Raw genomic sequence first — 26,335 nt, 5'->3', positions numbered from 1 at the left:
CAGCCCAGTGCGTTTTCCGTCTGTCCAGCGATCACTTGTGGTTTCTGGGGATCTAGTCATTGATGCGGGTTGTCTACGTATTTTCTTGCCTGTGGACTACATGACCTGCCCATCTCTACTTTGTGTCATACATTGCCTGCACTACATCGGTCACCTCTGTACGCCCTCTGATCCCATTTGGTATACGATCACAGAGTGATATCTTGCACATTTGCCTTTCCATTGCTCTCTGGGTGACAGAATTTTTCTTCTTCCACTTTTGCTGTTGACCAGCTTTCTGCTCTATATATCACTGCTGGCAGAAGAGTGGAGTTAAACAGTTTTCCTTTTTCTCCATGGGCAGTTCATCATCCGTTAAAGACATTTATTTTTTGTTGAAACTTGCCCACCCTGCCTTTCTCCTCCTACTGCATTCCCCTTCAAATGAGTTGTCTCTGTTCAGCTGGTAACCCAGATAAATATATTTATCAACCTCCTTGATTACTTGCCCATTTACAGTGATGATTCCTGCTGCACAATGCTCATTCCGTATCCTCCTCATCTTTGTGTTCACTTCCAACCTGATATCATCTGAAAGTATTTGCAGTTGCTGCAATTTGTTCTCCAGTTCTGCATCCTTTCCCAATATTACACAGTCGTCAGCAAAGAGAAGATGTGTTAACTGCTCGTCAATTCTGATTCCTTCTTCCTAGTTCAATTTCTTGAACAGCAACTCCAGTACTGCTGCAAACAGCTTCGAAGAGATTATGTTGCCTTATCTGACTCCTCTACATATTAGTAGTAATGCAGGGGACATTGAATAATGTTCTCTGTTGAACAATTGCGGTTAATTTCTTCTAGCAGGTCAGTGTACCTTGAGTCAATTCCAGTTTCATTGAGCGAATTGAGTAGAGTGTTAATCTCCACTGAGTATCAGAGGGGTAGCTGTGTTAGTCTGGATCTGTGAAAGCAGTAAAGACTCCTGTGGCACCTTATAGACTAACAGACGTTTTGGAACATGAGCTTTCGTGGGTGAATACCCACTGAAAGCTCATGCTCCAAAATGTCTGTTAGTCTATAAGGTGCCACAGGATTCTTTGCTGCTTTTACAATCTCCACTGAGTCAAACTCCCCTAACCACTTTGGAGCTGCGTTTCTTGTCAGGACAATCATTTGGAAAGCTTCAGAAAGATGTTTGGCAGTCAAATTTGGATGGGTTGGCTCTACTTCTTGGTCCTCTTCTTCCATTGCTAGTCACCTCTAGTTGCATCAGATCTTCATTGGTTAGCTCTTCTCCACGTGGTTGCAGAAGTTGTATAACGTTGACTTCTTCCACCTCATCAAAACCTGCTTTCTTGGCCAAGCCAAGCCAAGGATATTTCTTCATAGTGGGGACATCATCTTTAAATCCTTTTAAGTCATTGACACATTTCATGCATGCCTGAGTAACTTCAGCCCAGGACTCAGCAGTGTTATTGATGCACTTCAGGATGTTGTTGTCACGCCAAAATTGCTGAATTTTAGATTTGTCTTCCCCCCTCGGTGCCTCTGAGCTGCTGGAAGAATGGTGTAAGTAATATGCCTTAAATGCAGCAATGGCTCTTTGGTCCATGGGTTGGATGAGTGATGCAGTGTTAGGTGGTAGAAAGACAACTGATGTTTTCACACAGGTCGTCCAGGTTGATTGGATGAGCTGGTGCATTATCAGTAAGCAATGAAATCTTGAAATCAGGATTTTCCTTGGCACAGTATTCCTTCCATGCAGGGGGACAGAGAGTCAGCCATTCTGAAAAAACAGCTCCAGTTATTTGTGCCTTCTTATTAGATCTCCAAATGACTGGAAGGTGTTCCTTTGAAAATTCCTTGAGAGTGATAGTGTTTCAGATTGGTACATTGTCAGTGGTTTCATTTTCATGTCTCTGGCAGCATTACCACCTAGAAGCAAAACTGTCTTTAGCCGCTTTAAAGCTGGGTGCTGTCTTCTCCTCTCTGGAAACGTAAGTCTGCTCGGGCATCCTCTTCCAGTACAGGCCCATTTCATCAACACTGAAGACTTGTTCAGGGGAATAGCCATCTTCCACAATTATTTTCTTGAGATAGTTGGGGAATTTTTTAGCTGCTGCAATATGAGCACTAGCCACCTCACCAGACATCTTGATGTTAATGCAGGTGGAAGCGCCTCTTGAACCGATCAAACCATCCCTGACTTGCTGTGAAAGTGTCTGTCCGTGATCCTTCACCTTGGTCTGTTCAGATTGTCATACAAACTTTTTGCCTTAGTTTGTACCACTAGCAAACTTCGAAGTATGTTCTGCTGGTTTTGGTCCTCTATACACAGTAAGAAGACGCTCCATGTTTTCCAGCAAACTACTACTTGATTGACTTTTGTAGTAGCACTAACCCATGTTACACACCGATTACTAGCCCTCATCTTGTTGGCATTATTCCTTATTGTTCTCACAGTGGTCGGAGTAAGACCTAGGGTGATGCCAATGTCTACTGCCTGCTCGCCTGCATCAAAACACTTAAAAAATGTCTACTTTAGTATCCAAATTAATGGTTTTCTTGCTCCTAGTGGTACTGCTAGGCACTCCACTATCACTTGCTGGACGTTTTTTACTCCAGCTGGGTGTTTTGATGCTGGGCAATGCTCCTCTAGATGTGCATTCATGTGCTACTCTTTACGGTCTTCACCCGGGAGTGGCTGTGGTCATGCAGCATCAGTCAATTACTGCAAGGGAAAGAATTTGGAAAACCCATGTCATTCTCCATGGTAATCTGCTCCCCTCCTGGAAGCTCTGTGGGTTTAGGCTAGGACTAGTTATGGAGGTTCTTACTTTCTTGCAGGTTCTTTCTTTCACAGGAGCCCTGCTGGAGGTCCAAAGGCCTCTCTTCCTGGAAAACTGGCCCTGCTGTATCTCCCCTAGTAACCATGCACTCAGCACCCGAGGGCACTGCAGCCAATATAGTAAGAGGAGGAAAATGTTTGCTGCAGAGTGGGCCACTCTTTGCTGTGTGCATGCAGGGGCAGAGAGATGCAGCTGGCATAAAAGGGGAACAACAAAACTCCCATGGATTTCAGACTTTCATGGGAGCAGGGCCAGGTTCTGTGCATCTCTATGCCACTTCTCACCATTGCTATAGCAAAGCAGGTGCTGGAATGCTATTCCTGTAACTTGGTTTGGGTGGACTGCCAACCCATGTTCTTGCCTCCCTCCAGTGCAAGGGGTGGGGGGGGGGGGAAGAGCAGATAAAATTGTTTATTCTGTTGCAAGAGAGGGCCTCAGCTGTGCACCACCTGCAGCTGCTTTGCAGGCAGCTGGTGGCCTCACAAGTGCTTGGTGTAGCATCCTATTTCCAAGCAGGGCTGTTGGGCCATAAAGCAATAGTGAATCGTTTGGGGGGGGGGGTAAGTGTGCACATGTTATGTGTTTACAAACATACTGTACATACAGTACTATAGTTGGGAGGTGCCCCTGCCTTACCACACACAGGCACAGCAGGCAAGGAGGCTGAAGGTGCTATGGTAGGCCAGAAGCACCTTGTGCAGCAGCAGCAGCAACTTCCCCTACTGTGCAAACACAGGCACCAGACTTTGGCAGGGGCAGGGGGCTCAATCCTCTGTCTGTCCCCTTCCCGCAAGCACCCACCCTTAACCCACCTCTTCCCCCCACACAGACACTGCTCCACCTCCTCCCCCCAGCTTCCTGAACACAGCAAACCAACTGATTGCTGTGGGCAGGAGGGAGGGGGAGGTTGCATGCCACATCCTCACTCCTCCCCCCCGGCTCCTGAATGCCACAAGACAGCTGATTGCTATGGGCAGGAGGAAGGCGCTGATCTGCAAGGTCTGGTGGGGGTGGAGAGTGTAGCGGGGCTGCCAACCCACCCTGATATAAGTTGTGCAATACTGTCTCAAAGTCGCTGCTCTTCTGCAGAATCCTGCAAGCTGTGAACAAAGCAGGCAGCCAAATGACGTTATAGGGGAGCATTATTCAACTTTAAACTATCATGTTCTATAACAGAGCAAGGACATAACATTGAAACAACGTTAAGTGAGAGGACAGTAAGGGGAGGCATTACTGTATAGTCCTGGATCTTGCAGGTTACAAGAGTTTATAATGTTCTTGAGGTTTCTGCACCCACAAAAAGAAAAAAGTGACAAGTTTAAAACAAGAAACAAAAAAAACCTTGTTCACAGAGAAGCACTTATACAGTCAAAGGCAATGTTTAAGAGAATTTCTTTACTGTATTTTTTCACCAGCTATAGCTGTATATAGGGTTCACATAAATTGCATTTATGAACTACACTTTAATTCAATACAAGTTAGGTGGTGTAAAACCCATGAAAAGCAGATCTGTAAACAGTGCTACATACTTATTTTGTTAAGTGTTCCTTACTTTTCAGCAGAATATTATCAGCAATACAGGAACATACTGTAACTCTCCATTGTAAGTCATAACTGTTCCAGTAGGGTTTTTTAATGTAAAAAGTGCACTTTATTTAGGAACTGTCCCTTATTATAGCTTATTATTCTTTGGGTTTCACAACTGAGGTTTGCTTCTGTACAGGAAAAATACACAACTAAGGGCTTTTTACATGAAAGGTTTACATTCTAAAATGCATAAATACACTCAACTTTATTTTACACAGAACTATTGTTAAGACTACATTTAAATATTTTATTTTTGCACTTTGAAAATAAATGCCAAAAGACACAGACATGTTTTGTTAACAGCATCAAATCAAACCATAGCTCTGTAACAGATACAAAGTAGAAGACATTCAGTGGTAACAGGATATGCTTCTGGAACCACACTGCTGTTGAAAATTAGATTGGTAGGACAGTTATTCTGTGCACTGTAAAGACACTGGTGTATATAAGAAAAAGTGCATTTATGGAACTAAAGTGTTCAGACAACACAATAGATCTAGTTAAAAAGACTAACCTTTAACTTCATGACAAGTTCTGCATTTAAATCACAGTGAATTACTGATATTTGTTACAATTAAGGTTTTGTTTTATTTTGAAGCTTTTCAGTTCTTATCCTTTAAGAAAGAACCCGGAATTCCTGTTTCTTCTTCAACAGTTCGAAATATACTATACAGTATTTGAGAGCTAAGATGAACACAAGCATCCTCAAATTAGTCTTTGAAGGTTTTAAACCTAATTTCTGTAATCTAAATCCACAGATATTTTTCAGTTGGATTTAAAGGGAAAGGTGACATTACTGCCCAATATCTTCATGGCCGACCTGGAACAACGCTTCCTCAGCTCTCGTCCACTCACACCCCTTCTCTATCTACGCTACATTGATGACATCTTCATCATCTGGACCCATGGGAAGGAGACTCTGGAAAAATTCCACCATGATTTCAACAGCTTCCACCCCGCCATCAACCTCAGCCTGGACCAATCTACACGGGAGGTCCACTTTCTTGACACCACGGTGCAAATAAGTGACGGTCACATTAACACCACCCTATATCGAAAACCCACCGACCGCTATGCCTACCTTCATGCCTCCAGCTTCCATCCCGGGCACATCACACGATCCATTGTCTACAGCCAAGCACTGAGGTACAACCGCATCTGCTCTGACCCCTCAGACAGAGACCAACACCTACAAAATCTCCACCAAGCATTCTCAAAACTACAATACCCGCACGAGGAAATAAGGAAACAGATCAACAGAGCCAGACGTGTACCCAGAAGCCTCCTACTGAAAGACAAACCCAAGAGAGAAACCAACAGGACTCCACTGGCCATCACATACAGCCCCCAGCTAAAACCCCTCCAACGCATCATCAAGGATCTACAACCCATCCTGGACAATGATCCCACACTTTCACAGGCCTTGGGTGGCAGGCCAGTCCTTGCCCACAGACAACCTGCCAACCTGAAACATATTCTCACCAGTAACTGCACACCACACCATAATAACTCTAGCTCAGGAACCAATCCATGCAACAAACCTCGATGCCAACTCTGCCCACATATCTACACCAGCGACACCATCACAGGACCTAACCAGATCAGCCACACCATCACTGGTTCATTCACCTGCACATCCACCAATGTAATATACGCCATCATATGCCAGCAATGCCCCTCTGCTATGTACATCGGCCAAACTGGACAGTCTCTACGGAAAAGGATAAATGGACACAAATCAGACATTAGGAATGGCAATAAACAAAAACCTGTAGGAGAGCACTTCAACCTCCCTGACCACACTATAGCAGACCTTAAGGTGGCCATCCTGCAGCAAAAAAACGTCAGGACCAGACTTCAAAGAGAAACTGCTGAGCTTCAGTTCATCTGTAAATTTGACACCATCAGCTCAGGATTGAACAAAGACTGTGAATGGCTTGCCAATTACAGAACCAGTTTCTCCTCCCTTGGTTTTCACACCTCAACTGCTAGAACAGGGCCTCATCCTCCCTGATTGAACTGACCTCGTTATCTCTAGCTTGCTTGCTAGCACACATATATATACCTGCCCCTGGATATTTCCATTACATGCATCTGAGGAAGTGGGTATTCACCCACGAAAGCTCATGCTCCAAAACGTCTGTTAGTCTATAAGGTGCCACAGGATTCTTTGCTGCTATTACTGCCCTTAAAGACAGAGCCCTGCAAATCTGCTTAAATATATGGACCAGATGCGCAGGGCTTTACTTTAAAAGATGCTCCTGACCTCCATTTTCCTTCTCATCCCAACAGAACCAAAATACCCTTAGTGATTTTCTAGAACCTGAGCTGTGCATTCTTAATTTGTTAATTTTGTTACACCAGCCTCCAAGTTACATAGGAAAATATTTTATAACTTTAAAAAACTTCATAGAGTTTCAAGTTGGAGACAGTGTCTGATGAATACATCGAGATGCTGAAGATTCCTCATTATTTACCAATGTTTAGTATTCTTTTTATATCAAATTGTATATAGTTTTTAGTCTACTTTGGTTTTTGTCAATGTATAACTAATCTGCCATACTTTTACAGTCCTAGGCATCTTCAGTGCTTTAAAACGCAAGTGGAGTGTTAACCACTGAATTTTAGATGATATCTTTTAAATTATTCTTATTTCAAAGCAGCCATAACAATTGTATTACATGGATATAAAGAGTTTTGCCACTCTATCACAAACCTTCATTTTCTCACCAAGAATGTATATTTTAGGGCTACTGAACTCAGGGTGATGAATGTGTGGGTAACTTTTCATTTGGCTCTACTTTTTTTAAAAAAACAAAACAAACACACTCGTCACCTCTTCCACCCAAAGTAGTGAGACTATAAATTATTTGAAACAAATGTAAACTTTCACAACTTCCCCTCACAAATTAACCATTTACTTTTTAAAGAGAGAATATTTATACCAATGCATTTACAAAAATACATTAAAATACAAAGTCTATACTATAAAACTAAACTTTACACGTTCATGCTTTCCTTCCAATATTTATTCTTTTGATAGAGGCAGACACTTTGATTACTAAAATGCAATATACACACTTAGCAGCTTTCAGACAAAGTAAGTGACCTGGTTGACAAAAACTAAATTGTACACTTGAACATATCAAATACTGTAAACATACATTAGACGAAGCACTGTATGCACACCCCATTTTAACGGTACACACACAACATAACCATACTTGGTTTTCTCTTTTGTTTTCTAAGTCAATGCAATCCTTTAACTGTACAGATTAACCACAGATACTTCAAGCTTAAACCTTTTTGAATTACTACCACTCATCATTGAAAAAAAATACAAAACCATGAAAATGTTTAAATTAGTTCATCCATAGTTTGTTTTAAATACCTTGCTACCACTGGAGACACTGTTTACAAACAGTAAACTGCTAGTTCAGTCACCCATCTACTAAGGGAGCTTATAAATCACTGCTAAATTTTACCATGATATTTAATTAGATCTTCGATCAAGAACAAATAGGGAGAGTACTGCTAGCAACTGGTGCGCAACTGACAGAGTCTAGCCAAAAAATTGAAATGGAAGTGTCACATTAACTATTGTATAAAAGTAAACTCAAAAGTCCACATAAAAACAAATAGATGCATACACTAGCAAAGTAATTTTTTGAATCATTTAAACAAAAGGAAGATTGATGCTAAAATCCACAGAAAAATTATACAGATTTTGCAACTTGGTAAAAGAGTGGTTTTGTTTGGGAAGATGGTGTGCGACAGAGAAGTAGGTCAACGTTTTAACCTTATCATTCCTTGACAGAATTCCTCTAAATAATATATAAGGCATGTAAGTCACATCTGTAAGCACAGTACTAAGAGTACCACCTACAATATTTTATTGAGCTATTTAAAAACCTAAAATAATGAGATTCCAGAGTCTGACATACTCTAGTCTTGAATTTAAGACCATGTAATGAAATTTATAGTTAAGCAGGTCTGAATTATGTTCTAAATATTTAAACAGATTTCTATTTACACAACAAGTTCCAGTTCTGAGAGGCTGCAAAAACATCATCTTTCAAATCTGAATTAAAGGCTTAGAAACAAGTTCTTAGATTGCACCAAATATCTAATCTCAAAGTCACCTTTGGGTCAGAATACGTACTTTTCTACAAAGTCAGACCTTTATAGGTGCTTTTCACATTGGCGAAAGTCATTTTGGATGTAAAGGGCCTGTAAAACGTCCTCTGGGCCACTATTACTGTGATAGCTCCTCCCATACTAGCAAAGGCTGACTGGTAGGGCAGGCCTCTACACTAGAAATCCTTCATAGTTATTGCAAAAGGGACAGCTGACACAAAGCAGTTGCGGTAGCCCGTGGCCTGCCCACCAGTTAGCAATGGGTACCATCTTCTTACTCCACTCCCAGCAACTGCTGTTTATTTCCATGGGCAAAGCTAGTTTACGTCAAGCTTTGTGCGGAGAACTATGAATTCACCAACAAACGTATATGTGATGTTTTACTAAAATAATGTAAAAGCTCTAAAAAAAATTCAAATTTGAGTCCACATTATGACTACATCTATAAAATAACTGAGCAACAATTCATTCTCAAGTTCATCACTGAATTGCACTAGTCTGGATTAAAACCACTACACATTAGCAGCATCTTGTCTCAATTTCTGGACTGTTTTTATGGCAAGTACACCATATATACAATTTTCTTCTTTATAGAGATGCTAATGAAGTACCTCATAGTAAACATACGTGCATTACACATATAACTGGTTGCATCAGTCATTAAAATAAGCTTTAAAACCAGGTGCCAGTTGGTCAAGGAGTTATAACAGTATTAGGTCTAGTGAGTTCTTCACAGCCTGATCAAATATCAAAACTTTTTTTTTCCTTCCTCTATTTTACCTCAATGTGTGTTAGTCTCATCTTGGATTAGTATTCCATCTTGTCCCAAAGTTATCTTTTTGTTCTGTATATTTCAATTACTTCCCTATATTCACAAACACATGCACATTTTTACTTTCTCCTTCCACTTGCATGTAAATAACAGTTTTCACCTGTCTACAAAATTCTGTGTGTGGTGTTTTAAAAATCACATATTTTACAGAAAAAAAAAAATGAAAATGTTAGTGTTCACAAGATACTTAAACATTACATACTTAGTCCCAGCAGCAGGCCTGAATACAGACAGCATATCTATTAATTGTATATAGATTAAAAAAGGATGGCTGATCAAAAATGTGACCTATCTGCCAAATAAGGGCATCTAGTGCTTCTGATGGGGCCCTAAATGTATTAAACTTCAGTCGAGAGTTTCACAAGTAGGTCCTCTGCACAGCAGCTATTCCACAGGATAACAGCCTAGCATGCAATAACCTGCTTCATTTGCTCCTGTTGCCATCAACTAATATGGAGAGAGGCAAGAGTTGGAACAAGCCTGAAGGAACAATGGAGTAGTTTTAGCCTAAAGAGAACTAAGGGATAAGAATTCCAGTGGAAAGGCAGGAAAAGGGTCAGCAACCTGAGGCACAATATTCTACTGCTCTTGGACAGTTGCACCCCACAGCTTCGATATGCATCTACTGTACAAAATACAAGCCAAAATCTTTGCTATTTCCCCCCGATCAAAATGAACTGTATAATCACCACTGATTACTGGGCCTTAAGACCTACATCAATAAATAAGGTATGAAATTTCATAGTTACAGGTATTGCTATGCATGCCACCTATAGTTAAGGTAGTCTAAGTGTTTCCATTACAAAATTTATTATTTAGATCTACTGGTTAAGGAATCCAATATTTAAGCTCTACTTTTCAGCCAAGATATCTGAAATTGTTCTTCTAGTCATGTAAGGTAAAGTCGCACCAGCATAGTATACCCCATTCTGAATTTATACAGTAATGCACATAACTGATACTTGTCTCTCATTCAAGCACTGTATATATTTTCTGTTACATATTTAATCTGTTTTCAAATATCAATATACAGAACCTTTATAGTCCTTTGCATTTTGGTATGTTTTATATATATTTCTACTTTTTCAGTTTTCAGCTGCTGTGATATTCAGATCTGTTAACAGAAATCAACATAAGTAGCATGAATGACAGCAGTGCAATGAGCAATATATATCTATAAAGTTTCTCTTCAGAAGAAAATATCCACTAATACTATGTTTAAAAATGTCACTACTATTTTAGAAAAGTAAAAACAGCCGTCCATTGCAAAAGAGTCTACAAATTAGATGTTCCTATAGAGAGTCATAAGGAACCAAAGCTTTGAGAGTCTCAGTGCTTCTTTATTCACAAAGGAATTTTAGCTAGTTTCTGTCCAAGAACTTCAATGTGCCAAATCAGTGTGACTGGCACTCAGAGCCCTTGAGTCTGTCAGACAATTATTTCGTTCCTGTATGAAAAAAAATGAAAAAAAAATTATTAAAACGCTTGAGCAACCTGGATGCCTGCATAAAAAGAATGATGAAAAATTAAAAACTAAAACAAATACATGAACAATTGGTGTACTTTAGGAAACTAGTATTGCTTACCTACTTTAGTTTGAGAGATATGTAAGATTTTTTTTCACATCCTGATAACTATCTTTACTTCAACCACAGATATTACTACATCTGAGCACTTCCCTTGCATTCCTAACAGGTATTTATTACAGAAGGGGCTGACTGCCTAGGATATTGGCAAGTGTCCTCTACTCAGCAAACCAGGGAAAATATTTGTAAAATTTGTAAACACATTGTTAACTTGACACAATTCACATGTGGTAAGCACAGCTCCTTGAGAAAGCACAAATTATGGAATGTACAGGAAACATTATAAAGTTATACACTCCGAGGCCAAGACAGTCTGATTTTGAAAGCCCTGGCCATTTTTGTATTACTGTTGCAAAATGCTTTGGTCTACCTTGGTGGATTTTTTTTTGGTCAAAGTTCACATAAATTAATGAAGGAACATTTTTGCATAAATTTCAGAAAATTAAAAATTGCAGTAGACTCTTTAGGGATAATACTAAGGAGATACCTTTATGCCACTCAACAGTGAAAGAGATCCATACAGCATGTGCTTTTGTTATATGCTTTGGGGCAAATAAAGGTGAAGATTCTACAGAATATAGTATGCTGGCACTGACGCAATATTCCCCCCAAAAGTTAGTCACAGCTGCTGTTAGTAAAATGCACAACGTCATTTAGCACACAGAACATTACTAGCTTTCCTTGACAACATATGCAATGGTGACTTATTAGGTACAAACAGTTATGCGTAGTAGCGATCAGGTACACTGAATAGAGTTAGGCAAAATATTTACAGTTTAGATTTTGGTAGAAACAACACTTGATAGCAGAACAGATAAATTTAGGGCCTGCTCCTGTGCACACAGAGCTCCCACTGAAGTCATTGGGATTTGAGAGCACATAACACCTAGTATGACTGGACCTTTTGAGAGAAGCTTCTTTCATCAAAAATACAGAATATCTGAGCTGTGAAAGTATTTCTTGAAATATAAATTTAAAAAGGATGCAAGATTCCAAAAAACTTACTAGCCATTCCAATATGCTAATTCAGGCTCCAGTTCAGCATAATAGTTAGGCACCTGCTTAACTAACTGATGTCAATGGGACTTAAGCAGGTGCTTAAAGTTAAGTGTGTTTAAGTACTCTGCTGAATGCCAGTGGACTTAAAGCAGAAGCTTAAAGTGTTTGCTATACTGAAAGTCTTATTAAGTCCCAAGAGGTTTATTATTTTACTGTTTCTTAAGCTCTTCAGCCCAAACCCTGCTACTGGTATCTACTTGTGTAAAAATATTATAGGGCTGCTTACTTGAAAGTGATCTTCAGTAGCCTTGCCACCCATGTTAAGAACATTCAGAGAACTGGCACGCTTCATGCTGCAACCAGGATAGTGAACATGCAAGGATAAACCAATCAGAATAATTGAAAACTAAACTCTCAATACACAAGTATAATAATACTGAGGCAAACTTAAGGGAGTTTTAATATAACCTGTGAAATCTAATATGAAGTATGCTGTTTAAGAGAAATACTTATATATATTTGCACATTTTCCTTCTCTCTTTTAACTCTAAGACATGTATCAAAATAATTGCCAGCCCCATAGTATTTAAGCACATTACATGCTTTATGTTAATATCTTTAATGGTTCAAATTATGTGTTTCCAAAATGTGTCATCTTTCTGAACCAATACATTAATTTAACATACGCTCCACTTTAATGCTCATTTTAAAGTTATTTAGCTAATTTTAAAAAACCAAGCTATTTGGATGTAGTTGTTTAGGAAATGGTTTGTGAAAAATATTAATACATATCAATAAATGTATCCAATAAGTTGTACTTAACTAGTAAAAACTATGGAAAAACTTCCATTTACATAAATAAGGCAAAAATTATCAGGTTACCACAGACATTCCTTTTATAGCAGATTTTTTAAAAGCTTGCTAAGTCTATTTTGAAGTAAAGGACAATACAAGATTGTTGCTATTATTAACTTTTGTCATGCTTGTGGCCATAACGTGCTTCAATCAGTGGTAGTCTTAAAATGGTCTTCTGAAAGCAATACACCGCAAAGATAATATAATCAATTTAAGCCCTTGTTATTTTAGAAGGCTATTGCTAATCAAGCTAATATAAAATAGTTAATACAGAGTTATCAACTTCTGTATTCTTGAGGATAAGGATTAATAATTGCTTTCAACTTGATTTTTAATAAAAGATTAAACATCTACAACATTTAAGACTAAAATGTTTAAATGTGAAGTTACATACATTTTAAGTTAGAGTATTAAATAGTCCCCAATGTCAGAAGATTTTGCTGAAATGGTACAATATGGATGTTTGCTATTCCCCACCCTAAATACCTGTATGTCCCTTAGAACATAGTGCTCTGTTCGTAGGAAATCACTGAATCTTTTATGGTTTATCTGATTCTAAAGGAGCACCTTAAATAAAATTATTTTGTCACACTATTAACATCAAAGTTAGGCCCCAATCCTGCAGTGTGATCTGGAGAGGCGGCTCCCTGCATCCATGTGTCAAGGTCTCTGCACAGCTCACATTGCACACTAAGTCAGTCATTAGTCCCACTGAAATCAACAAGACTACTCAGACATAAAGGTAAGCATGCGCTTAAGTGCTCTTATAGATCTGAGCCCAAGTAACGTGTTATGTCTGGAATGCTGAAACTAAAAAACCTATACAAATAAATGCAGGCAGCAGCTACACAATGGAAGCATACTACATTTTTAAAGCAATTAATTTAGAGAGGAGAATGCACATAATTTAAAATATGACAAGTGTTAGCAACAAAAAAGAAGCAATGAATCATGCATGGTTTATACCTCTCTGTTATTTATTTACATACAATACACAGTTATAGTTACACATGAAAGTCAAAGTATGTTAATTTGTAGAAACACACATACAAAACATCACAAATTAAAATCCCTTTTCAAAAAGTAAGAGCATAAAGGTTTATTAAAAACAAAATCCAAACTCCAGGAAAACAAAACAAAAAATACACAGGCACAAATCTACCCAAATGTCCTGTATACTTTTCCTCAAGTGCTAAAAAGGAACCTTAAGAAAGAGAGAGCATGACTAAGTTTCAACTTTTTAAAAGTTATTAGCAGCCAATTTACTTTAGAAGTAGAATTAGATTTTCATCTACAGATGAAAATTAGTTTGGCAAATGCACTTGTAACTTTTTTCAAGTCAGAAACAGGACTATAAATACTCAGAATACATGTATCATTTTTCTTTGTTATAATAAAGAGATATTTTAAAAAAGCTTTGCTTTTATTTTTGCTGTGGCAACTTAGCAAACCTGTTCTATGGTCAAATTTTAACATGGGAGATCAAAATCAGCAACTTATCAACAAAGCAAAATACATGTAAAATTAAAGATCTGAAATCAAATAAAAAGTACATGTCCATGGTAAGTAGCTCACATCAAGTTTCAAGTACTGTATGCTTGTAACATCCAACTCTTACAGATCTCCTATCACCTTATCAAAAACATTTTAGCTATAAATAATTTGCTGACAAATGTTTTTTCCCTCCTTCCCTCAATTTTCTATGAATAGAGCTTTGGAACTCATCTATTCTTGTTACTTATTACTCACTTGAAATCATAATCCTTGTTTGACAGCGTGATCAAGGACTATGACTGTAAGTGAGGATAAATTAGCAGGAACAGGTGAACTACAAAGCAAAAACAGCCTTCACAGAAAATAGAAAAGAGACAGTGAAGGGAAGAGGTAGAGGTGGTGGTGAGAAGAAAAAACACGATTTCTCATGGAAAATCTTGAACAAAATTCTTTTTAGAAACTATTTTTCTTTATATACACTAGCAATACTGTATTCAGTTCTTTGCAACACCTTAAACACAAATGTGTGTTTATATAAAAATATATGCATCAAATTGTCATTTTTAAAAATCAAATGGCAGTAAAAGAAAACAGAGCAGTTTTAACTAAGTGTAGCAAATCACTATGGAAAGCAACGTTACTACCGGAAACGAAGTTGAAATAACCTATTATCAATAAAGAAGTTATTGGAAAGTATTCTTGTGTAAACATATGAACATATTTTACTAAATCCTATCCTCAATTGCACTTTCATGATCTACAAAGCCATGAAAGGGTTAAAAAAAATTTTTACAAACCATATATTTAACTTCTTTCTAAAATAGCTAAACAAAAGAAAATTAAGATTTTTAAAAGGTTTTATAATCTACAAAAACAAGTATTGTACAGACGATCCCCGGATTACGTGAGACTCTATTTACACAAATTCACATTTACAGGAAAAGTTCCATAAGCCAGAAATAGGATTTTTGAGTTGTGGAAATTTTTGCGTAACGTACAGGTATACGTTTCCTACTTATGCAAAATTCGAGTTACGCAAGGCTTTCTGGAATGGAACAATTGTGGGGGGGGGGGGGGGGGGAGGGGGCACGAGGTATATCTGTATAGGTATTATCATCAACTTCCAGACAGAATTTGTACATTTATTAGCCAAAAGATTAATTTAAAAAAACTTGCCAGTACTGCAAACTCATCCTAGGACCTCAAAATGAGACTTTTTTCTGGCACTACATGATCACCAGCAATGAAAGATTTTGAAATCAGAACTATTTGTGGAATATGTACATAACAGATAAGCTAATGAAGAATTTTACCTTCAAATATCAGACAGTCTTTCAAAGAACACAGGACACTTTATGAACACTGGAAACCAAAGATGACGATGGCACTTTAGCATCTGTTCTACATTAACTTTATCATTAGTATAAATACCAAACACATTTAGGTGGCATAGGGTCAAAAATATGATTCATCCTGATGTGGACAGATTACTTTTACTTACATGCATCACATATACAGAGGATGTTTACAGCAGATTGCAATGCCAAATAAATTAAGTGTGAATATTCAAAATATGGTAGAAAAACCACCCTTTAGCTATTATTTAGAATTTATAAAAAACAAGTTGTCCATATATTTCCCTATTATTAACTGCAGGAGACCAGGAATAGCAACCTGGTTCCATAAAATGTTGAAAATCTTTTCAACTTCCCAAAAATATTGAGGGTAAAGGAAATAGTTGTTTTTATAAACTACAATTTATACCTAATAATGGTAAACCTGAGCAATATAGGGAGTTGATAAAGAATTGTATGTAAATGATAGAAACATTTATATATTTTTTTAACTATGGATGTTGGAAGAATAAGACTCATTCTGGGTTTGCATTTGCACTGTTTTGCTAAACTATCTTGCAGTTTTGTATTTCTTCCATTATACTGTCGTGTGTGGGTTTGTTTTTTCAAATTTCAGTCTCCTACTCTACCTTAATTGAAAAAACACCCTTTCATTGACAGCTTACAGTCAGGTAAGTAATCAAAAAATGACAAATAGCAACAGAAATTATTTATATAGTATTATGGGTGTGCACAAAGCTTTACAAGCAGATAAAGAGTGCAGCAGATCTCCAATGGAGCTACAACAATTTACATCAGCTTATGATATGCCCCCCAAGTCCCTGTCCCAGCCCCAGACATCACACAGAAATTTAAATTACTACATACATATTTCTAAATGTATTTATCATATGGACTCACTCATTCAGATTGTTTTCCAGCAAATGAAGACAACCCAAGTTCTCTTATTTAGAATTTTTAAGTAGAAGCTCAATAAAGCAATGCTGTTCTAACAGTTGTATCTGGAAACCAAATTAGTTTGTTTTCCAAAGTGAAAAAAGTATTCAAGGCTAAACCTGATATGCTGCTAGAACTGGAGGGCTATTAAGGAAAAAGGTAATACTTATGCTTAATTCTGTGATGAATGTTTCAGTCTGCATAGTGCAACAGGTAAACATGTGAACATATTGTTTTGTGCATCAGCAGGAATTATAAATACACTTAAAGCCATGAAAATACACAGTTCTCTCCTCCCCCACCCCATTCAATTCAGTGGAAGTTTTGCCACTGACTTCAGTGGTGTGAGAATTTAATATACAATGGAGCTAATAGCATGTGGTAAAATTCTTGATTTAATGAATTTACAGGACATATAAATTTAATAGTTAAGAGTTTTTTCGAAACTAGTTTCTGCCCTTTGAAATTTGGATGTTTCAGTAGTTAACCCTTCTCAGGGCTTGTTTACACTTGAAATGCTGCAACTGCACCACTGTAATACTTCAGTGTAGATACTACCTCAGGCTTATGCTGACAGGAGGGGTTCTCCCATAACAAAGGTGACCCATTTTCCAAGAGGCAGTAGTGAGCTTGATAGAAAAATTCTTCCATCAAACTAGTGCTGTCTACACCAGGATTTAGGTCAGCTTAACCATGCTGCTCAGAGCTGTGGATTTTTCTCATCCTTGAGCCACATAGCTGAGCTGACCTAACTTTTTAGTGTACTCCAGGCCTTAGTTTCTAAATGAAGCATGACTAAAAATGATTGTTTATGCTGACTTCCAGTAAACCTTTTCCCTCAACACTAAGGATTGAGAGGTAACATTTTGTTCGCTTTCTTTAACAGTAGCTTTCCACTTCTATACTCCTGATAAAGAGCAAGTTTAAAAGTTAGTAGAAAATTAATACATACAATGTGAAACACATTATTTTTATATAGAACCAGATTCTTAGATTTAAAAAGTCTGATGTCAAATTGTGTTAACACTGAAGTTTATTTTTAATAAATTAAATATTCATAATGCTACGCTAGTCTTGAGTTCTACTAAAGCAAAAAATAAAAAACAAAAACCCAAAACCAAACAACCCTTGCCCACACACAGCTTTTTCCAATACTGTACTTAAGAATAAAGTATGGGGAACTTAATTTATTCTCTGGGAAAAGAGAAATTTAGCAATTTAATAAACTGCACCAATAATACTCTGACTATATAAACATGTTCTAAATAAAGCTTTTTCTTAGAGGTGCCATCATGCTAAGCATCCCCCTTTAAGAAGCTGCAAGTTCTGTTAAAAAACAACAACAACTACAACAACTGAACAATAAATACTAAAAACAAATTAATTTTTTCCACTGTTAATATTAAGAAACTGTCAGCATAGAGTTAAATTATTCCCTATATCACTTTTCAGTAAGGAATACAATATGTTTAAGACCTTTATGAACTACAGTTCTGCGTGCAGTAAAGATAGATAGATAACCACAAGAGGCAAGGCTACCTTGATCAGTGCTAGGCTACAAATTGGGCAGGATCTGGGAGCATAACAGCTCATCTAAGAATAAATAATTACCCAGGATTCTTTGGATCACTGTCTCGTGAACTTCCTCCCTTCAGCTTTCTAACCAGCTTCTCGCTGCTGCGTCTAATTGAAGCACGGAGCTTGCTAAAGGAACCACTGCGTTTTAAAGATCCAGTGCCGTCCTGAAAAAAATTTGAACAAATGTGAAACTGCAACAGTTTTTGCCCCTCTCTCAAAGCTGAATTAACACCACCAACCACAACAACAGTCAAAATACTTATGTTCTGTTACTATTAGGTAATAGTGCCAAATTATATAAATATTTTAAAATGCCATATAAATTGTATTTTATCAAGAAGATTACTGTCAGCATTCAGACTTATCAGTGCCTACTTAATCACAAGGATTTCAGAAATATGAAAATCTGTTCAATTTATAGCTAACTATGATTCATAACAGTTACAAATAATCTCAAAGCATACATGATTCACAAATGCATACCAACACCTTCACACACACCTCCCACCACATTTCATGTTTACGTTGATGCAGTCATATGGGAAAGGTGAGTCCAGTGTCAAGCAACAGCATTCTATCAAGGTCTGAATGAACTATTTTATTATTTTTTTCCAACTATCTAGGCCATGTGCACTAAACATATTTAGTGAATTCCATAAGTTGAGTTTATTAAAAATTTAGGAACCATTTATAATCAGAAAATTATATATATATTTAGATTCTTATATTTCAGTTTTACTTTCAGCATGTTTCAGAAAAATATAAAACAAGATGAAATGACAACTTTCTGCACATTACATTCACATTTTATGCCACAGAAGTTTCTAACTCTTAAGTACAGATATCAAATTTGTATGCCAAAGAATTACTGTTTTCTCTTAAAAATCAACAGTTTAGTAAGATAAGTAACCACTTGCTACTTCTAGAAATCCTACATGGCTACTGTTTGAAAGGAAGGACTGTAAAAGGAGAAAGTACAACTAAGCAGACAGAGACAGACATCAGTTGGAGTGAGTTTATTAGAGAAAGACAAATACACAAATCACTGAACACCAAGATTAGTAGAGAAAAGCATAATTGCCAAAATTTTACACAAAGACTAAACAGCAATGCTACTTTAGAATAATTATAAGTGAAGACATCCAGAGTTCCATATTGATGTTAACCACATTATAGGTCTCTAAATACATTTTAAAGCACTTGGAGCACATGCCTTACTTTTACATTTTATTCTGTAAAGGTCACCATCATGCTATTTTAATAATACCTTGTGTGATACTTTTTACTACCTTTTTCATAGTGAACAGCTACTTATAAAGTTCATTCTTACTTTTTACTTAAGTATTACACAGTAAATGGTTGTAATAACACATTTTGTATGACTAGATACATATCTAGCAAAGCTACACATGTACAGAAATAGGAAACTGAATAAAAGACAGTAGCACTGAAGGAATAGCCAGTTTACAAGGAAGTGTGGCTCTGACAAAAATCGTAAGGGATTTGCTAAAACACAGCAGTCAGTACTGAAGAGAGAAGTTAAAGCTTGAAGATGGTGCACGCCCGTCATGCAGGAGACAGTATAAGAATCACAAAAGGCATCTAGGCCTGTCAGACAGAAATGGAGAGAGAAAAACTGAATGAAACTGTTGGGAAAAGTTCAACAGTTTTCAATTTTGAACAGTTATGTTTACGGTATTTCTAGGTCATATGCTGGAGGTCTTTTTTTAAATTAAAGATTTGGGATTGCACCTCTAAGTGCTGCCATTCACAGATCCTTGTAATTACCCAAAAGATAGTTGTTTGTTTACATACTTTAACCTATTTCATTAACATGAATCATACAAAAATTACCAAAAGAGATCCAGTCTTTTATTAAATTAATAAGTAATTTATTAAAGTAAATGAGAAAAGCAGATTTTTAAAAACCAGAAATTGCTTTTATATTATAAAATTATGTGTAATATATACAGAAGAAAGAATGATTGAAAAGAATACAAAGGCCAAAATAAAAAGGAAAAACTTAATACAAGATTTAAAAGAAATGAACAGAACAAGGTGCATTCATTTAAGCTTTAACTTCTGTCAGGAATTTTTGTCTCCACAACACTAAAAAGGAAAAGGGTTTCCCTTACCCCTCCAAAGGAAATTCCATCTACTTCTGTGAGGTAATAAGAATCCATTGAACTGTTGATGTGTTATCATGCATATATTTTTAAAAGTTAAAATTCATAAGGAAAATACTGTAACCCAAGTTTCCACACACTGCCCTGCCAAATGGACGTCTACGTTGAACTGAAAGAACCACCTACAGAAGTGACAAGGTAGCTGAATTTTAGGCTTTCCATTCTCAACTCTGTGAAAATGGATAAGGATATCAATTAATATTTTTGTTTAGTGACGATGGCGTATCTCCGTGGGAAGTAGAGTGAATACCAATAAAAATATTTTACAACAAGATGCCCTACTACCAGTGATTGAAAACTAACTGCGAGTTACAATCAAATCTTCACCTGATGACAGAGGTCTATTATCAAATTAGATTTTATATTTTGTTTAAAATTACATAAAGACCTTCCAGACAGAATGATTCAAGAAGTGCTTATGGAAATTCAGCAGCTTTGAATCTGAATTCTCTATTTTAGATACATGATTCCATGAATAAAAAGTTAAATTATTCCTTGTATTTTAAAAGAGGTATGTTCACATCAACAGTTTTCAAGTTAGCTGGCATTTCAGCTTTATAGCCACTATATAAAAAATATCCTTCGGTTTTTGAGACAGATAGAGAGCAAAAGCTCAGGCTTATCTGGAGAAGTCAGTATAAGAAAACATTTTTAAAATGTTTATGAAAGCAATTCTCTAACAACAATTTCAAATTGTAAAATTTTAAAACTGATAAAAAGTTACGAGAACAGTGTATTGTTCCATAAATATTTGCAAGTTTTAAAAGTAAGTGTTGGTAAACAATATACATTACATCAATTTTACTAAACAATGTGTGTGTCTTAGTATTTAGCTACAGATTTGTTAAAAACAGACTTTTTGGTTCCTCCAGGACACTACCCCAAAGCATACAGTTCTTGTCTAAGCTATACTACATGTGGGAAGTTACTTTAATTGCAGTATCCTCTTATTGTGTATTGTATACCCTCATAAAATTACTACTCCTGTGCACTGTTGGTCAAAAATTGCAGAAAATTTCTCAAATTTAAAAATAATTTTAACTACTCTATAAATTGCACTCTCTTAAACCCTAACACAGTTCTGTCTGACAGCCAAGTTCTTGAGCCAACTGAAGAGTACAGATGCACATCAGAAGGGGGGTTTTTTTTGTTTTTTTTTTAAAGCAAAACAGGCACTTTCTTTGGTCTCTGTAAACAAAGTAAATTGCCTATAATAGAAATTCAACAGTACTTCCTGTCTGAGAAGCAGAGTATCTGTGTGGAGAGAAGAGATAAGGGAAAGGTAACACCACATCCTACAGGTACAGAAAAGAACAGCATTAAAATAAGGTAGAAAACAATGCCAGGAAGTTTCCTGTTTCACTTGTGTTGAACAAACTCTCTCAAGTGAGAAAGAAAATGTGGACTGTGAATAGTCCCATGTATATCAGAAAAAGTGATGCCACATTTTTTAAATGAATGGTGCAATTCCCAGACTTTGTAAAAATCAACACTTCCTTAATTCTGGTCCCTAAAGGCAAATTAATATTTTAGGTCAACAGATTTTTATCAGTTAGGTTTCATTCAAATATTGACCTAGAAATACCATTTTGTATTTTTCCAGAGGGTTCTTTATCATTCCAAAACCTGCATGCTTGTTTTAATTAAAAGCAAACAGTAGAAAAAAGGTTTTATTCACTCAGAACACACAAAGGCATGCAAAGTACGGCAGAAATTTAGGGAGGAGTACAGTACACAGTTCTAATGCTGAGTGGACAAAATTAAGATAAAAGGAGTTATCAAATTTATTTTGGGGACACTAATGATGCAACATTAATTATTCACAACAGATGCTGATTGATTGTCTTGGCACGGAAAATACCAGTGCCAATGAAATGTCATTTGATAAATGACAAAAGCAACCAAAGATGAAGAGAACATTCTCCGCACAAACTCAGCAAGTGTAAGTTTTTACGAAGTTGGCTTTAGGATCTTAAAGCCTCTTATGAGTGACTGGAAAACTGTTGTAAGAGAAATGAACTTTAGAAGCATTCTAGTTTACAAAATAGGATAAACACCCTAAAGCAAAAAGTAAAAGTAGCCAGATAAACCTATCACTACAGCAATTTGGCAAAATGTATCAGTGCATTTAGCAGAACTATAGCTTATAGTGAATTAACAGTTTGACTGCCTGCACTAAGTACATCCCCTTGACAGCAACAGAATACACAATAAGAAAGTTAGTAACTGGAGCAAACAAAATTAAGTAAACAGTATACCTAAAAGCATGAAAGACATAACAAAGGGTAGAAAATGCACAGGTAATCACACATTACAAACATATCTATTTTAAAAAGCTTTTGTTGTTCTAACTCATGACACAGGTATTATGTTAGGTAGTGGAACAAGACATCACAAGATAGAATAAGGCCTCACTTTAATCATAAATTCTAAAAGAGTGCATAGGAAGTGGAGATATACATTTCATTTAAAAAATGTATCTTTGCTGTCAAGTTGCCATGAACCAGCAATGAGAGAGCACATACAAAAGTGTATTATGGATCACCCTTCTTCTATGACTGGAAACAAAAAAGTTACACATCATTATCTCTGACAAGGTTGGGAAGGGGGTGACTGGAGTTGTTTTTAAGTAAAACTGATTATTTTTATTTACTTTAAAAACCACTGATGTTTTTAATATTCCTAATTCCATAGTGGCACCTGCTGGACACATTTAACCTACAGGCAAGGATGATATAAAGAAAGAAAATAAGCAGAAGTAAATTAATTGCCAGTTTATTGAGGAAACCACAGACTAGGGATTATGCACCCAACACACACCAGGACACTCAATCAGCATTCAGATGCTCATAGTTAAACCCAGCTGCTTGAAATTCCTAAAGAAATTTTACTTTTCAGGACAAAAAATATTGTGGACAATTTAAAAGAGTAGCAAAATATAAAGAATTTACTAAATGCAAGATCTTATTCTTTAATTCTTAATTCTGCAGAATTATGAAGTGTAAAGTAGATTAAATAGGAAAACTACTTTGAAAACACAATGGAATGACAACTGGACAAAAGTTCCTGTTACAATGGTAAATTTTCTAGACTATTTTCTTCAACTGTGTACTGTACTTACCCCATTCCATTCTACGCTCATACTCACTTCCTCGCCTCCATCAGGGCCACTTTCGTACTTTACCACATCTACATTGAGGCTTTCTCGGCTTCGCCTTTTTTCTATGCTCTCGGGGTCATTTAGCACTTCAGCAACTCTCTGTTTGTGAACATTGTCAAGACCCTGTGAGGCAGGCAAAGGGGGAAAAAGTGTCTTACTTACTCAATACAGGTTTTAATAATGTATAGTATCATAAATATACATGGTAACCAGGTTAACAAAGAAATCAGTGATACATTTAACTCACTCTGAACTTAATACAATTTTCAATACTTTATAACTGATCTATTACAAACATCAATGCAACACAAAGCAAAGCAGTTGGACTGAGCAAGGCCTGGGAGCTAGGAGACTTGGGCTTCGTCTCCTGACTGTCAGTGACTTACCTCAAGCATTTCACATATCTGCTTGGTATTAAGGCGCCTGTTAGATCACTAACACGGAAACACATGCTCTCTTTTCTTTGGTTTTCCCAAATGTTAAATGGGGTTAGTAATGTTTATTTATCTTTGTAAAGAACATTGAGTTCATCTTCAAAAAGCCCTACACAAAGTTTCATTTAAAAAACCCAACCAACTATAGTATAAACTTTCTATTAAAAAGTATTCCCATGTACTGAAATTTTAACAGTAATTAATATTATGAAAATTTAATTATAACCATAGGATAGGATCAAAGTAGAGATGGAAGAGAGGGACTTTATTGATTCCAATCTTTTGCCAGTGCAACACACATTTTCCTGATAAAGGATGCATCAGGTACATTTTCTGAATTTCTAAAAGGATTAATCAAAGAAATATAAAGTATATTAGATACAAAAAACTACATTAAAAATATTAAAGTTGCTAAGACAACAAATCATGTCAGGTAATGCTAAAAGTAAGCTTGCAAGCTTAATTTGAGCTATTGTGCATATGCACTATGACAATCTTATCCAGCATCAAAGTGATGTTTGTTGCTCAGCCAGAAACAGAACCCAGCTCAGTACATTTGTCACAAGAGAACATCTCTTCTCTTCTTGCAACTTTCTGCCTCATTCACTGTCCATCTTGTGCAGCATATGAAGCATGGGTCAAATAGTATATAATCACACAAAGATTATCATAATATACAGACACAAGGAGGCTAAGTCACACAGAAAACATTAATTTGGGCATTTCTTAATTTTGAGTACTTACACTTTATAACTGACATTTTAAAAGTAGCTTTTTGTATGCAAATACCTAGTTTTTTAGAAAAGTAAACTGAAGAAACAAATTCCATCAAGTGGAACCATAATGATGCCTTGTATGCATCATTAACAGGATTGAAACCCAAGACCTTTAAATCAATTACACAGACCTTTATTACTTGAGCTAAAGGTGTAACGAACTTACTGCACTAGCAGTCTGTAATCCTCTATGTCCATCAGTGACTAGGAGGTGGACATGACACTTCACCAGTGGCTTACTCAACCCTTTCAGACAGCACACAGAAGTCTGGAATCAAAAGCCTGGGTACTATTGCTGGCTCTGGAGGGAGTGGGGTTTAGTAGTTACAAAGAGTATAGAAAAACGTAATGGATTTCGCACATTTATTCTAAAAAAGCAGTGTGAATTCCCCCAGCACAGGGGAAGCTCAAGACCATGATAAAGGCTGCGTGCCTGTCACAGAGATCACAGAAAATGTGACTTTCCACGACCACCGTGACTTCTGCAGCTGCCAGCAGCAGCAGTTTCAGTGTGTGGGAGGGGGCTCAGGGCTGGGGAAAGGTTTGCGTGCAAGGTGGCACTTACCTGGAGGGACAGGCTCCCCAGCTCCCACTGGCATGTCCCTGCAGCTCCTAGGCAAAGGGGCCAGGGGGCTCCATGCACTGCTTGCAGGTGCCGCCCCCAAAGCTTCCATTGGCTGCAGTTCCTGGACAATGGGAGCTGTGGAGTTAGCACTTGTGGTGGGCAGTGTGCAGTGCCCCCCTGGCTGCCCCTCCCCATATGAGCTGCAAGAACACATGGAGCTAGGTAGGGAGTCTGCAAGCACCGTCTCCCTTTCTGCCAGCGGAGGTCCCAGGCCGCACACTGCCCTCCCTCTAGCACCACCCTGTACCATCCCCCCCCAGAGCCTCCCTGGCCCAAGTTTCAGTTACAGGTATACAGTAAAAGTCATGGACAGATCACAGGCCATGGATTTTTGTTTACTGTCCATGACTTTTACTAAAAATGTACCAAAGACTAAAATGTAGCCTTAACCATGATATATGGCCATATGCTGCCACACTTGCAGACCCCCGTTGTAGGAGTGTGCTGGGGCAGGAAGTGGAATATTAGGGAAAGCAGGGGATGTGGCTGCAACACTCTGCAATTCTCGACTGTGAGCCAACAGACTGCTTTAAATTAGAGCATCCCACAAAGCTGCTCTAACCTATTCCAGGGGCTGCACCAGCCCCCAAGGCAGCCCACAACCCAGAAAGCATATATGTGGCTTAAAGATCCACGTGAGAGATGCAATACCAGGTTCTATTTCCAGTTCTGACAGAAAAGAATATGTGCAACCTTATTTACCCAAATATAAGATGAAGAGAATTATACTTTACTGCTTGACTGGCTCAATAAGAAATGCAAATTGCACAAGACTTCATTAGTCCACGAAAGAGATGAGATTTGAAGCATAATCTTTTCCTGGAGTCCAGCAAATCTCGGTAGTGAAAGTAAACTGAAACAGGATGGGGCAACCTCAGCACACCAGCCAAGGAGAAGTGCTGCTGCCTCAAGCCTAGGAGGAGAAGGGGAACTCTCTCTACTTTTAACATAAGATGGTGGCTGTGCC

General features: G+C 37.3%; 1 protein-coding gene across 6 annotated transcripts in view; it reads right to left on the bottom strand.

The window, feature by feature from the left end:
* Positions 1–6,599: 6,599 nt before the first annotated feature.
* The window catches only part of LOC127051613 (kinesin light chain 1), a 133,528-nt gene continuing 113,792 nt past the window's right edge, over positions 6,600–26,335 (bottom strand). For 2 of the 6 annotated variants that reach the window (XM_050954153.1, XM_050954147.1), the window contains 4 exons: positions 23,495–23,656; positions 18,221–18,351; positions 12,256–12,322; positions 6,600–10,831 (listed from right to left, as the gene is read on the bottom strand). In XM_050954153.1, coding sequence (XP_050810110.1) covers positions 10,766–10,831; positions 12,256–12,322; positions 18,221–18,351; positions 23,495–23,656 — 426 coding nt within the window. In that variant the 3' untranslated portion in view covers positions 6,600–10,765. Of the gene's footprint in view, positions 10,832–12,255; positions 12,323–18,220; positions 18,352–19,188; positions 19,796–23,494; positions 23,657–26,335 lie in introns of those variants that run through there. The other 4 variants (XM_050954148.1, XM_050954150.1, XM_050954151.1 and 1 more) reach the window with 4 other exon arrangements.

Source organism: Gopherus flavomarginatus, chromosome 5, assembly GCF_025201925.1.
Source record: "Gopherus flavomarginatus isolate rGopFla2 chromosome 5, rGopFla2.mat.asm, whole genome shotgun sequence".
Taxonomy (NCBI): domain Eukaryota; kingdom Metazoa; phylum Chordata; order Testudines; family Testudinidae; genus Gopherus; species Gopherus flavomarginatus.
Note: the sequence above shows the minus strand (reverse complement) of the source record. Positions and strands in the feature narration are given on the sequence as shown.